The sequence below is a fragment of the Nannospalax galili genome, unplaced genomic scaffold (genome assembly GCF_000622305.1).
Source record: "Nannospalax galili isolate Female #2095 unplaced genomic scaffold, S.galili_v1.0 scaffold227, whole genome shotgun sequence".
Classification (NCBI taxonomy): domain Eukaryota; kingdom Metazoa; phylum Chordata; class Mammalia; order Rodentia; family Spalacidae; genus Nannospalax; species Nannospalax galili.
Window position 1 is genome coordinate 10296249 of NW_008360303.1, and position 12931 is coordinate 10309179.

Consider the following 12931-nt stretch of genomic DNA (forward strand, 5'->3'; position numbering starts at 1 on the left):
TATGCATATAAAAGAGTCATTCACAGGACACCTTTGCTTACTAACCCCACTTGACTTGACTTTCACTCCTACACTCCAAGCATCCTTCCCAAGCTCAAATATGCAACTTATGCCTTCTTCATTTTCATTTGTTGGGCACAATTCAGTTCATATGGATACAGCTTATCACATATAAAAATAACTAGCATTTACATGGAAGTTCACATATGTTGCAATCATCGAACAATTAAATTAGATCAGCAGGCCTATTACTATTGTTGTCTCCAATTTACAGTAAGGTAAACTAAAGCCAAGGACCACACCTTCTAATCTTGCAATCTAGTCCTCTCCATGCAGGACATGCTGTAGTATTTTATAGTCACTTTTCTGCCACTCCATGAGACTATAATCCCATGAATATGGCTGGATCACCAATACTTAGCACACAATGGGTGTTCAATCAGTATTTGATGAATGCTGAGTTATCATCTCTATGCTGGCATGCCTGATCTACCCTGATCTCTACTCTCAAGGGCTCAGAAGAAATAGCTTTATGTCCAAGTAATAGGAGCAAGGTCTGAGTGTTTCAGCTACACTGCCTGTTAGGTGAGTGCCTTAAGACATGCTACTTTCCTCTCTGGGTCTTGGCTATCTATAAAATAAGGATGATAAAATCTACTTTATATAAAGTGATGAAGAGAGCATCTGTCCTGTTAGTTCATAGTTGTCATTATTTAACATTTATTATTTAACATTATTTAACAATATTTAATTATTGTTTAGTGTCCATAGCCATCATATTTCTAAAGACAAGTCCAATGTTTTATAGATATTAGACATTCAACACAATTCTAAAGAAGTATAATGATCCAGGCTATACCTCTGTCTAGCATGCAGTTCAGAAGTCAACAAACACTGTTAACTGAAAAAGACTGTGCAATTTGGTCCCAAAAAGGATGTGGAATTGCAGGCTGGCCCATCATTCTAAGACATTTTGCTGAGAAATAATATTTCAGGGCCTCTCATCTATCTAACTGTTAGTATTCAGCATCTCCACAGTAGTGTGTTAATAAGGTATACATATGTACTTGGGTTTCATGATTTGAATGTGTGGGAGGGAAGAAGAAAGGCACAGAAGGAGAATGCTCAATTGGACTTTGAATTTCCTCAGTCTCAAGTTTCCTAGATTATGCATGAAGCAAAAATGCTACTTCCTCAGGATATTGAAGGAACTTAAGGAGCCTTCAAGCTACTCTTCCCTGGAATGGATTCTGGAGCTCTCAGCAGGGCCACCCAGGAGCCTCACCTTCATCAGCAGCTCCCGGCTGGTCAGATGGTTATTATGGTCAGAGAAGATATCTGAAAGTTCTTCAAACATCAGCATTCTGTCCCTATGAAGAGAGATCAAGAAAATATTCACCACAAAGAGACCATGACAACCAGCCACCTTTCAGCCCAGCTGTCTTCAAGTACCTACAGCTATGAAAGAACTGCTCTGACCTCAAGATTGTGGGTTATATGAACACAAATGAAGCCAGTGATTTTCTTCATGCAGGTAGCTTTTTTTAAAAGATGAACATGGCTACCTGTATGATAAGAGGAATCTTTTCTAACTGCATATATTATAATATAAAAAAGGTCATCCAAGCTTTGGGGAGGTGTTCTCTTGAGGTGAAGTTTTTTGTTTTTGTTTCTTTTTCTTTTTTTAACTGATAACGTGGGTTATTATATTAACCAATGAATGAAGTCTTTCTTTCCAGTTCCATTAAAATGGAAGCAACACACTGGGGCTGGAGAGATGGCTTTGTAGTTAAGAGCACTGGCTGCTCTTGCAGAGGATCCAGGTTCAGTTCCCAGTACCCACTCGGCAGTTAACAACCATCTGTAACTCCAGTTCCAGGGGATCCGACCCCCTCTTCTGACCTCTGCAGGCATTGTATGACATGGGTGCACTTACACACATGCAGGCGATACACTGATACACATAAAATTTTGAAAATAATATTTTTTAAATGGAAGAAACAAAGACTTGTCAAAATAAATATCTATCATGGAAATATACACAGAGCCCAGCAGAGGCCATCTTGGGCAGACACCCAGGTTTGGAAAGAAAGATGCCATGACCTAAGGATTTGCCCAAGTTTTCCTAGCAATGGCTGAGAGCTGCAGATGTGGAACCCAAATGTCCTACACTCCGGGCCAACTGTTCTTTTTCTTAGCATCTGAGTGGACTGGTGGAACCGAGATGTGCTCTGCAGCCAAGGTAGAGGGGTTTAAGCCTAACTCTCCCACTTAATTTCTTGAGTAATCTTGGACAAATTGCTTAACTTTTCTAGGCTTGAATTTTCTCATGTGTATAATGGAAAAACTAATGAGATGGAAAGCACCTGTGTTCCTCATGCCCCCGCCCATGTACTGTCCACTAGAGCCACCTGCTTGTCTGCACACACCTCTCCAGGGCCACAAAGTAGATGATTCTGAAGGCACCAAGTAATTAGGGGTCAAATCCTTACACATGCAAAATTTCCATTACCATAAAAATCATTAACTTATTTGCGTTAGAATGAGCATAGTATTATTTGTATAGCAAAACTATGAATGCAATTTATATATTTTTTAAATTTAAATATTTTATTTATTATTTTTATTTTGTGTGTATGAATGTATTGACTGCATGTATGTGAGTGCACCTGTGTCGTCCATTGCCACAGAAGTCAGAAGAAAGCTTCAGATTCCCCTGGAACTGGAGTTAAGGACAGTTTGTAGCCGCCATGTAGGTACTGGGAATCGAACCCACGTCCTCTGCAAGAACAGTCAGTGCTCTTAACCACTGAGCCATCTCTCCAGCCCCACAATTTATATTTTGGAGAAAATAATAACTTAATTACACAGGTACTTAAATAAAAAGAAATTAATTAGGTAACCTCTGTCTGCTTACAGCTAGACATGTAAAGGATTATAAGGAAAGTAATAACCAAATAAGGTATCTTAACTCTGTCACTTGAATTTAGCAACAGAGAACACATAAGGCTGATATGGAAAGTCTTCCCTAAGGAAGGGTGATGTTCTGTAGCATCCCTTCTAAAATGTAAGCCAACCAACCAAGAAACAAACCAGACATGTGGAACAGAATTCAGCTTTGAGATATATTTTTAATTTTTATTTGAAAAGCAATTTTAAAAGCCAGCTGGAAGAATGGAACCTTTCAAATAGCAACCACAGAGACCAAGATACACATGCACCATTTTTAAACTTGTACGTCAAGCATCAAACTTGCTATAGAAGAAATCCTGAGCTGGCTAGGTGACTTTCTATGGTGTCTTATTAGTCAACCATCAATGGAATATGATCAGCTTTCACTGAACCCAGACAAGGCTGCATTTTAACAACTGACCATTCTTTTGTGGAGGGCAGTGATGAGAGGGGAAGCAATGTGAGAGTGTGGAGGATGAGGACACTGTAGGCTCTTGGTTTTCCCATCCCACTTTACCAGGGACTGCTGCTAGCTAATGTTTCTGTAGGACCTAGGTCTTTCATCAAATGTGTGTTCAGAGGAAAATATATCAACTAACCTATTTCATACACTATTGAAAATAATAAAGACGAGGGGAAAAAATAAAAACAAGAGTGATTAAGAAAATTGTGTTGGACTTTGAAAAGCCTATCTTCCGGTTTTTGTCCTGACAGATACAGTCATGCACAAAGCCTGAGCACTGCGGCCCAGGTGCCCATGGCTCCTATGGCTCTCTGATATGAAGCATTAAGATCACACCTTTTAATTCTTTCTTTTTAAAGCATCAAAGTATTATCTAGCAAACAGAGTGACTTCTCCCAAGCATATAATGGCCTGAATGAGAATATCGGCTCATCCGTAAGCTTGGGTCCTCTGGCACCCATTTTCCAGCACAAACTTAGCAAACTCTGGTTTGCTCATCTGGGCCTCTTAGAAAACTAAATAGTGTGATGGTTAATCTTGATTGACAAATTCATAAGATTTAGACTCACCATGGAAATAAACCTCTGGGCAAGTCTGTGAAAGATCATCTAGATTAGGTTAACAGCAGGGGAAGACCCACCCTAAATATGGGCGGTGCCATTCCACAGGCTGGAATGCTGAGCTGACTGAAAAGGAGAAAAAGCTGAGTGCACACATGCATTTATCATGTTCTGCTTCCTGACTGTAGATCCAATGCGACCAGCACTTCCTGCTCCTGCCACCATGATGCTTCCCCATGAGGAACTGTATCCCCTGGAATTTTAAGTCAAAATAAACCCTTCCTTCCTTAAGATGCTTTTGTCAGGTGTTTTGCAGCAGCAACCAGACAAGTAACTAATACAAATAGCATCCATTCCTTCGGGCTTAATCAGCTCTGCTGAACTGAAGGACCTGGGTACCTAGACCTTGCTCCCTCGCTAGGGAGCTCATTGGCTTCCCTCCTAACCAGCATACAGAGTAGATGAGACAGTTCCCACACTCTTCCTAATGCAGCCCAACATCCTCACTACTTTAAGCATGGGCAAGATGGAGTCAGCCCAGCTGGTAGCTATAGGTTTACCATTTAAATTTGAAATAACATAGGAATAGACCGCCCACGTTGTTGTTAAAAGGTCTCTGGTCCACAAGCAAAATTCCAGAAGTGGAAACAATAGCATAATGATAAGATCACTATATTGTCAATTGTTCCAAAGGTTGCACCAAGAAATATGGTGAAAACACAGCATAGGATATTATCAGTTAACAATCTGTCAGGTACCTAGGAAAGAGTCCTTCATCTTACTAAGACAGCTTTTAATATGCTGAAGCAGAAGTGGACAAAATCATTTCCTGTTAAATATCTAACTCACGCATGATCCCTCACATACTGGACCAGCTTAGGGCTTTGGAATGAGGCTGAAAATAATCAGAAGTCATGCAAACTGTCACAACTTTATCATCCCACAATCTTGTCCCTCAACACCACTTCAGATCACCTCCAAAGCTGAAAATCATGGCTCTGGCACACACTAAGAATGACTTTGATTTCTGTAGCAGGTATCCCTGGAAATTCATTAACGAGTCTATGTAAACTTTACCCTGCCTAGAACATGTGGAAGGTTTCAAATATGTTTCTCTTGTCATATAATATGAGCTTTGAAGGTAAGAGTTCAGGGTAGCCAGGCCACAACCAATCCCCCAGCCAGAGAAAAGCAGAGCAGACACTTGGGAACTTACTTTGGGACGGCAGCCCAAGCCTTTTTCAACCGATAGATGGAATTAGACTGCAGTGCGGAAACAATGGCCCTCAAGGAAGAAAAGTTCTTCAGGATTCTACATTCCTGTAAGGGGCGTGATAAAGACATAAAAGGCATTTAATATCAATATTACAGTGAGTTGGTGGTTTCCTGTGTTAGAGGTATCACAGCTGCTATGAATTCTTACTACTAAACAGGCAGCTGTATAAATAACTGAACATCAAAAAGTGGCTCCTTCCTCCCGCCCCAGTCACCAAAACACTTTATAGATTTTGGCACTGTGTGCTTGTTTTTCTCCCTTTAATATATTTTTTGCGTTGTTGTTACAGTTTTATAGTTTCCAGCTTTCCCAGTAAAAACATGAGTGGAGGTGAGCGTGTGGGGCTATGCTAGAGAGAGCAACTTTCTTCTGCTGAAAGCACACACATGCTCTAAAAACATACACAAAGGCTCAGAGTATCCTTTAGGCTCTCCAAGCGGGCTGGGTAGCAGCCATTCCAAGCTCAGATGGTATCAAAAGATCTCATGGCCCAAGAGGTGTATATAACTTGGCAATAAAAATTCACCACAAATTGAACTTCGGCTTTTATGCTCTTAGCCAAGGGGGAGTATTTTTATACACATTCATTTGGTTTCAAATTGGCTTGTCCCACAATCATAAACATTCAGAAACACCTTGGTACCTCAAATCTTCCAAAATAACTTGGGCTTTTAAAATAAGATTCATTTTGGCAGCGTTTTAAAACAAAATAGAAAGAGAACAGGAAACATTCTGGATGTCATTTTCTGGGTAAGGAGAGAGGCTCCCTGCTTAAACTTATCCTACCCTAGAGGCCAAGCTTCTAGAACAAACAGTCAGCAATCCTGGAAGCACAGAGTCCTCCCAACTATTAAGGCCAGTAGAGCAGGAAGAAAGCCCCATTCTTGGCTGGCCTGACGGACTGCCCACGTGGGGTGAGTAGACCACACCTCAGTCAGAGAATGTACTCACATACACAAGAGTATGTACACGAGAGTACAATGCATCCATGTTTTACAACTGAGTACATCACATAAGTACATGTTGGCTTCATGCAGAACACCTGGGCATGAGGTCCCAGAGTGGTTGGGCATCAATGACAATTGCTTCAAAGATCATTTTGTTGAGTAACACTCATCTTGACTATGAAGAAATGATCCAATTTGGCATGCCAAAATCTTGCTACTGAAAATCATGCCAAACCAACCCTCAAACATTTCCTTTAGAGTAAATGTCAATGTATTTTATAAAAGTCATGCCCATTCTTTAAAAATGTTTCAATGCTCCCCTTATTTAGAAAGAAAGGAGAGAGAGAGAGAGAGAGAGAGAGAGAGAGAGAGGAGGGAAGAAGTGAGGGGCAGAGAGACAGAAAGAGAAAACCATGAGAAAAAGGGAGGGAGGGAGGGAGGGAGGGATCAATACAGCATGGTGATGGCGTGTGGCCCAGGAGGGAGGGAGGGAGGGAGGGAGGGAGGGAGAGAGAGAGAGGGAGGGGTGTAGTTTTGCTGCCTGGAAACCAAACTTATGAGAGCATGGTTCAACAAAGGTTCAGAACCCCAAAATTATGTTCTAAAAATCAGGAAACTTGTAATAAATAAAGACACTCAGGCACAGATATATCATGTAAGCCATAATAAACATATGGAACACATTATTCAGTAACAGGCTTAAGCTAGGGGTTTAAAGGAGTGCAAGAAGTATCCAGTCCCATTTCTAGAAAAGGAGGCGCCTTCCAAAAGATGTAATACAAGAGAAAAAATGTAGCACCAAGACCAGTCCAAGAAAATACTCCCATATTAGGTCAGAAATATTTTCTACATGTAAAATTAATATTGTTTCAATAGAAATTGTGACGAATGAAGGAAGAACAAAATAGATCTTGGCAGGAAACTACCTGTGAGCTGCATTATTTTATTAAGTTATTCTACACAATTTCAGGAGACATAACAGATTCAACATTAGGGGAAAACCACTATAACATTAAGAATAAAGATTCTTGGCTCTTTTGCACATGTTATGGGATGTGGAAGACACTTTGAATTACTTAAGTTTCATTATCATATAGAGGCATAATTTATATTTAACTGCAACTGAAGTCATTGAGCCATACTGTGCCCTACACAGGTGCCATGTTCTTGCTACAGGATGTCTACAATGTTCAGTGGATCTGAACATATTTTCTAACAATTCTAAGAAGAAAAAAAATCCATGCTAATATCCTTCAAATTCTTTTCACAATTTTTGTTTGTTTGTTTGTTTAAGACGGGACCTCCCTGTAGCCCCAGCTGGCCTGGAACTCTTTATGTAGACCAGGTTGGACTTGATCTCACAGAGATCACCTGGCTCTGCCTCCTGAGTGCTGGAACTAAAGACCACCACCATGTCCCATTTTCAAAATTATTTTGTGGAAAATAAGCTGAATGTAGGAGAAGTATTAGCTGCTTGTGTGACTTTTATGCCTTGCTTCTTGCTCGTATTTTCCAGATACTAGAATGTCTGAAGTCATAGGCCATCTTAAATCCTCAAAACAAGGCAAATTCTCTGAAACAAATATGGTCTTGCTCTTTCATCAAAAACAAGAAAAGAAAATATGAAAAACTTCAGCATTGTGCCTTACAAATAGGGCTTGGTGAAAGGCACCTCTAATGGGATATGAAGCAAAATATGTTTTAGTTGAGGGTTACATGTCCTGGAACATAAACTAGTAAGGTATTTATATAATAATATTTTCACAATAATTTTTGATGATATTCCCTCTTGACTAGAAGAAAATCTTTCATCTTCAAGCACCCAAAAGTCCATTATTTAATTTATAAAAATAAATTCATTGATGCAGTATTCCTTGATCACCCCATTTAGAAGTAACTTCTCTCACTTCTATAATATGTATAGTGTTGACTTCTCACCTGCCCATGCTGAAGAATTTCAGTAAGTTTGGCTCCTGTACAGCTAAATCAACTGTGTTCTATCTTGTTATATCCATAAAGTATATAATATTGTAGCTGTACACATTAGAAGCTTACAAAATACATGACCAACTAATTGAATACTGTCATTTCTTCTGCATGACATTTGATACTGGTCACATTCGTGTGAGTAGTGACTCCAAGAGACTAGACTCTGACCCTAGGCAGAATATAATTCATATCTGGGAACTCAGGTTCAGACTCAGGTCTGAAATCAAAAGGTCTCAGAAAGGCCCCAGAGTAAAGTAGGATCTGGTGAACCATCTTGGTCCTTTAGAAATGAGATTGAGGACTGTGAGCATGTACCAGCTCTTCAAATCCAATGCCTCTGGGTTCTGGGGGTACATGGGTAATTAATATTCTGGGGTGAAAACTTGTTTATCTGACAAACAGACCATGGGTTAATATTTATTAAGCATGAAACACACATCCACAGACACTCATCCTATGGAGAAATAGGAAGGAAAAAGCAGTAGTGTCGAAGATGAGGGGAAAGAAGTAAACAGACCAGTTGCTGTTGTCACTATTGTTTTAAAGAGAAAAAAATGTTTGCAAGGCTAAGCAGACAACATTCTTCTAACTTTAAAACAGGAGCAACAACAAAATCCAATGGGTCTGTAGTTTTCTGACTACCTTATAACCAAATGGCTAATCCATTTAAACAGAGTGACAGAGTAGTCTCCATCTTCCAAAAAAAAAAAAAATGTTTAAAAAGGTAATTACATGAGCAATGTTAATCCACTTCTCGATGATTTTGGCTCTATGCTGAGTTTTGAGTTCCTTGCCCCACAGGATGGTGCTGACAACACATTTGGTGAGGGTATTAAACTGAGAGATGGTGGCACGGATCGTAGGAGCCAAATGTTTGTTTTCCTTCTTATCCCTCTGAGACCAAATGCAGCCGAGGCAGTGGTGAGGCACTACTTTCTTGAATAGTTGCTGGAACAAAAGAGGAATTGACATTAAGGAAAACACAGATGCTTCATCACAACACAATATCTAGGCCATCTGAAAATTGGTATTTTATGAATGGACAAATAATCTTTCTCGACTTGCCTCATGGTGTCCATCTCAACAGACAGAACTAAATAAGTAATATCTTAGTGGCCCAGAAAGGCCTATGTGATCTTGCAATCTGCTTCATTGAGCAAATAAGAACACAATGACCAAAAGAAAGTTAAAATGGCCAAAACCATTTTGACTTACCTGCCCTGCACAGAAAGTCAAGTAAGAGTTCAAGCAAAATCTGTGCTAATGATAAAAATGGGGGTGGGGAGGCTCCAGTTATCATGCCCATGGTGTATCCTGGACACTCATGGCCATGTGTGGCATGTCTATCAGGAAACGGATGCTCTCAGGCAACCCAAAAAGTACTCCACAGAAGTACAGCAATGCCACATCCTTCAATGTCACTGTTATCCATTCTTCACAATAAAGAGAGAAAGAAGCAAACGGAATGGGAAAAAACTCCACCTCACACAGTGAAAGGAAGAGGAAGGGACCTAAGGCCTGGTTTTCGGATCTTTTATTTAAGGTAATAACCAAAGTATTTTTCACCTTTTCCTTTGCTATCAGTTAGTTATACAACCACAAAAAAATGGTTGAACAGATTCTCATTTTACAATTCAATATAAGATGCACACAATTTTGTATGAAAGAAAGATGGCCAGTATTCACTCCATGTATGCTAATTTACTTTCAATACTTTATTTGCCTGCTCATTCGATCAAAACTCTTTGCTACTTTCTATGCTGTAAGTGTGACAGAGTTAAGTAAGTACAGAAGAGCTAAAGCCACTATGATAACTGCTGATTCTCTAACTGGTATTTACCATAGCTCTGGTAAACTCAGAGCTTTGAAATGCGATCGACATAATCGAATACGTACAGAACACAAAAATAGTCAAACTTCAAGAGTGTAGAAACACAGGTGGAAACAGGCTGCCAGATATGGTCACATGTGGAGTCAATGAATTTACTTTAGCCTAACTTATGCTTTGACCCCTTTACAATCTTCCAAATAAACACTCGGCTCTTGAAATATTTATGAGTCTAAAGGGAGAGAAATACCCAACAGAACAGGGTAGATTTTGTTTCACTAGGATTAGAATTTTTATTTCCCTCTGTGACTTGAGCGTCAAGGAAAAATGCTCCTTCACCCAGGCTTGAATTATTCACACAATTGATTCATGTAGCATCTTAACTCTGTCTTTATAGGCAGACTCTGTCAAGGATTCAAAAGGACTTCTATGACACTACCCAGTGTTGCCCACTACCCTCTCTGGGACACCAATACTGTCACTATCCCATGTTTAAAGTGGGCACAGCAAGAAGACATACTGCATCCATGTAGGTCAGCTGCTCTGCCACCAGATCTTCTGAGAAGCATGTGAATTCTGCTGACCCTCCACTCTCCAGTTCCTCTTCCTCTTCCAGGCTGAAGGAGATGGTGTTGAGATGCCCATCTGTTCATACATGGGGAAATGAATCAGTAACTGGGTACCTCTGTGTATGGCTTCATTTATGAATTCAAGCTATGCTTCTTTCACATAGGAAGAAAAGGGCTAACACTTTAGAAAACCCATAGGCAGAGAAAAGCTAAAACAATCTATCCAAGCAAAATAGAGGGAAGTCTAATCCATTTGTTCTCATATTGTTATTAAGCTCAGAAGCCTCATGTTGTCCTTGACAAACACTCAGAGGCCAGCCTAGGTCAAGACTGCAGAAACAAAGTTGGACATACAGGAGTAACCTTCATCTCAGCTCCCACAAATTCCTCCATCACTTTTGGGAGGAATCCAACTAATTCTTACACTGCAGCCACACAACTCGTAATTGTTGGGTCACTTACAACTGGAAGCTTAAAAGACTATGCAAGAAAGCAGGCCAGGCTTTGTGGGCAGGATGGGCCATTTCTTCAGAAAAGTGGATGAAGCCCTTAGATCATTAAAAATATTAAGCATTCACAGATGTCCAGTGTTGTTTTCAGCTTCTACTTAAAGTATACATGAAGCAGTAGAATAAGTGTAAACTAAATCCAGTGGAACTTTACTGTATGTTAAGGTCATCAGTTAGCAAGTGACAAGGTGGGGGAGGGGGTAGAGCCTGAAGAAATCAAAGAAAATCACCACCAAGAGTCTAGTTAAAATACAGAAGAGGGCTGGAGAGAGGGCTCAGTGGTTAAAAGCATTGACTGCTCTTGCAGAGGACCCAGGTTCGATTCCCACCACCCACAGAGCAGCTAACAACACCCGTTAACTCCAATTCCAGGGGATCTGATGCCTTCTTCTGACCTCCACGGGCACTGCACGACACGGGTGCACTTACACTCATACAGGCAATACACTCATACACATAAAATAAAAATAATAAAATATTTTTTAAAAATAAAATAAAATACAGAAGAGCCCAGCACCTGTATTGGGTCCTCCAGGCTGCACTTGGAAACACTGGAATTGGAGGAAGCTTGGTCTGCATCCCCAGCCTCCCTTCACTGGAATCTTCTCCCAATCCCTGCATCAACCCCATTCACACTCCTTATTCTTCTTCCTAACAAACCTGTTCTCGGGGAAATCTAGTTGTATTCAGTTACATCTTAGCAGAAATTCAACTGTGTGCTACTACTTCCCCAGAATGTTTGTATTTTAAGCCTTTCCAAGGCAACTGGGATCAAGTTGATGCAGCTTTCTCTAAGTTCCTATAGGAAAGGAGGTGCTGAGAATCAGCCCTATACCACTTTATCTGTCAAGGTACCACATGGTACCTGCCCACTCTGGTAGTAGGGCAACATCTTAAAGACTGCCCCTGGACCTCAGAGTTGAAGTCAAGTTGAAGTCTGATGTGAATGGGTTTGGGTTACAACTGGAAAATGTGGAAAGGTATTACCGCCTATTTTTGGAGTCTCATGGAGTTACAAGACTAAGAACAAGGTAAAAAGCTACAAGCCCACAATGCAGACTGGGTTAAAGAAGGAGCCTGATTTCAGCACTTTTGCTCTAACAAGTCTGGTACTCTCTCATTCAACGGAGAAATAAGAAATTTGGGACTCAAAAGTAAAGTATAACCAAAGAGTAAAGTCATCAGTATATAAGAGTTCAAGGGATTACACTTCTCAGACATTAGGCTTAAGTCTCTCTCTCTCTCTCTCTCTCTCTCTCTCTCTACATATATATATATATATATATATATATATATATATATATATATAAAAAATATATAATATAGAATACACACTTGTTCCTAACCAGAAAGTGCTGCTCAGATGTAAGACTTCAAATCTTGGTTTCCAATACTGTAGTGTCCACCTGTAGCTAAGGGAGACAACCAGCTAGTGTTCTAAAAATGATGGATAAATTTGTTTTCTCCCCCTATCTAGGAGCCTTTGAGAGGGAACTGACACTGATTCTAATCAAAAAACCTGAAAGCAAATCCTGAATCCATCACTCTAGAGCCCAGCCTTGGAAGACAAAAGAAAAAGGAGGAGGAACCCAATAGAGGGATGCTTTTGGAAGCCCTTGTCAAGAAATTCCAATGGACTCTCATATGAACATTTGAAAATTGCCCTGTTCTGACTTTTTTCTACTTCCCTGTCTAGAACTTATAATGCTAAATTACCCTTGCCTTTACTTCTCCTTCACGTCTCCTAGTCACGATTCAAGGACTTTCTTTTCCCCCTAGAGATAAGAGTTATGCAATTTGGGAGTCTTTTAGATAGACCCACTGAAGGGGTACTCCAA

The 12931-nt window shown here is 40.1% G+C and overlaps 1 protein-coding gene across 4 annotated transcripts in view; it reads right to left on the reverse strand.

Moving 5' to 3' along the window:
• Rgl1 (ral guanine nucleotide dissociation stimulator like 1) overlaps positions 1–12931 on the reverse strand; it is a 351061-nt gene that overhangs the window by 33384 nt on the left and 304746 nt on the right. For all 4 annotated transcript variants that reach the window (XM_029559234.1, XM_008824291.3, XM_008824289.3 and 1 more), the window contains 4 exons: positions 10536–10660; positions 8920–9135; positions 5192–5295; positions 1286–1370 (listed from right to left, as the gene is read on the reverse strand). In XM_029559234.1, coding sequence (XP_029415094.1) covers positions 1286–1370; positions 5192–5295; positions 8920–9135; positions 10536–10660 — 530 coding nt within the window. The remainder of the gene's footprint in view (positions 1–1285; positions 1371–5191; positions 5296–8919; positions 9136–10535; positions 10661–12931) is intronic.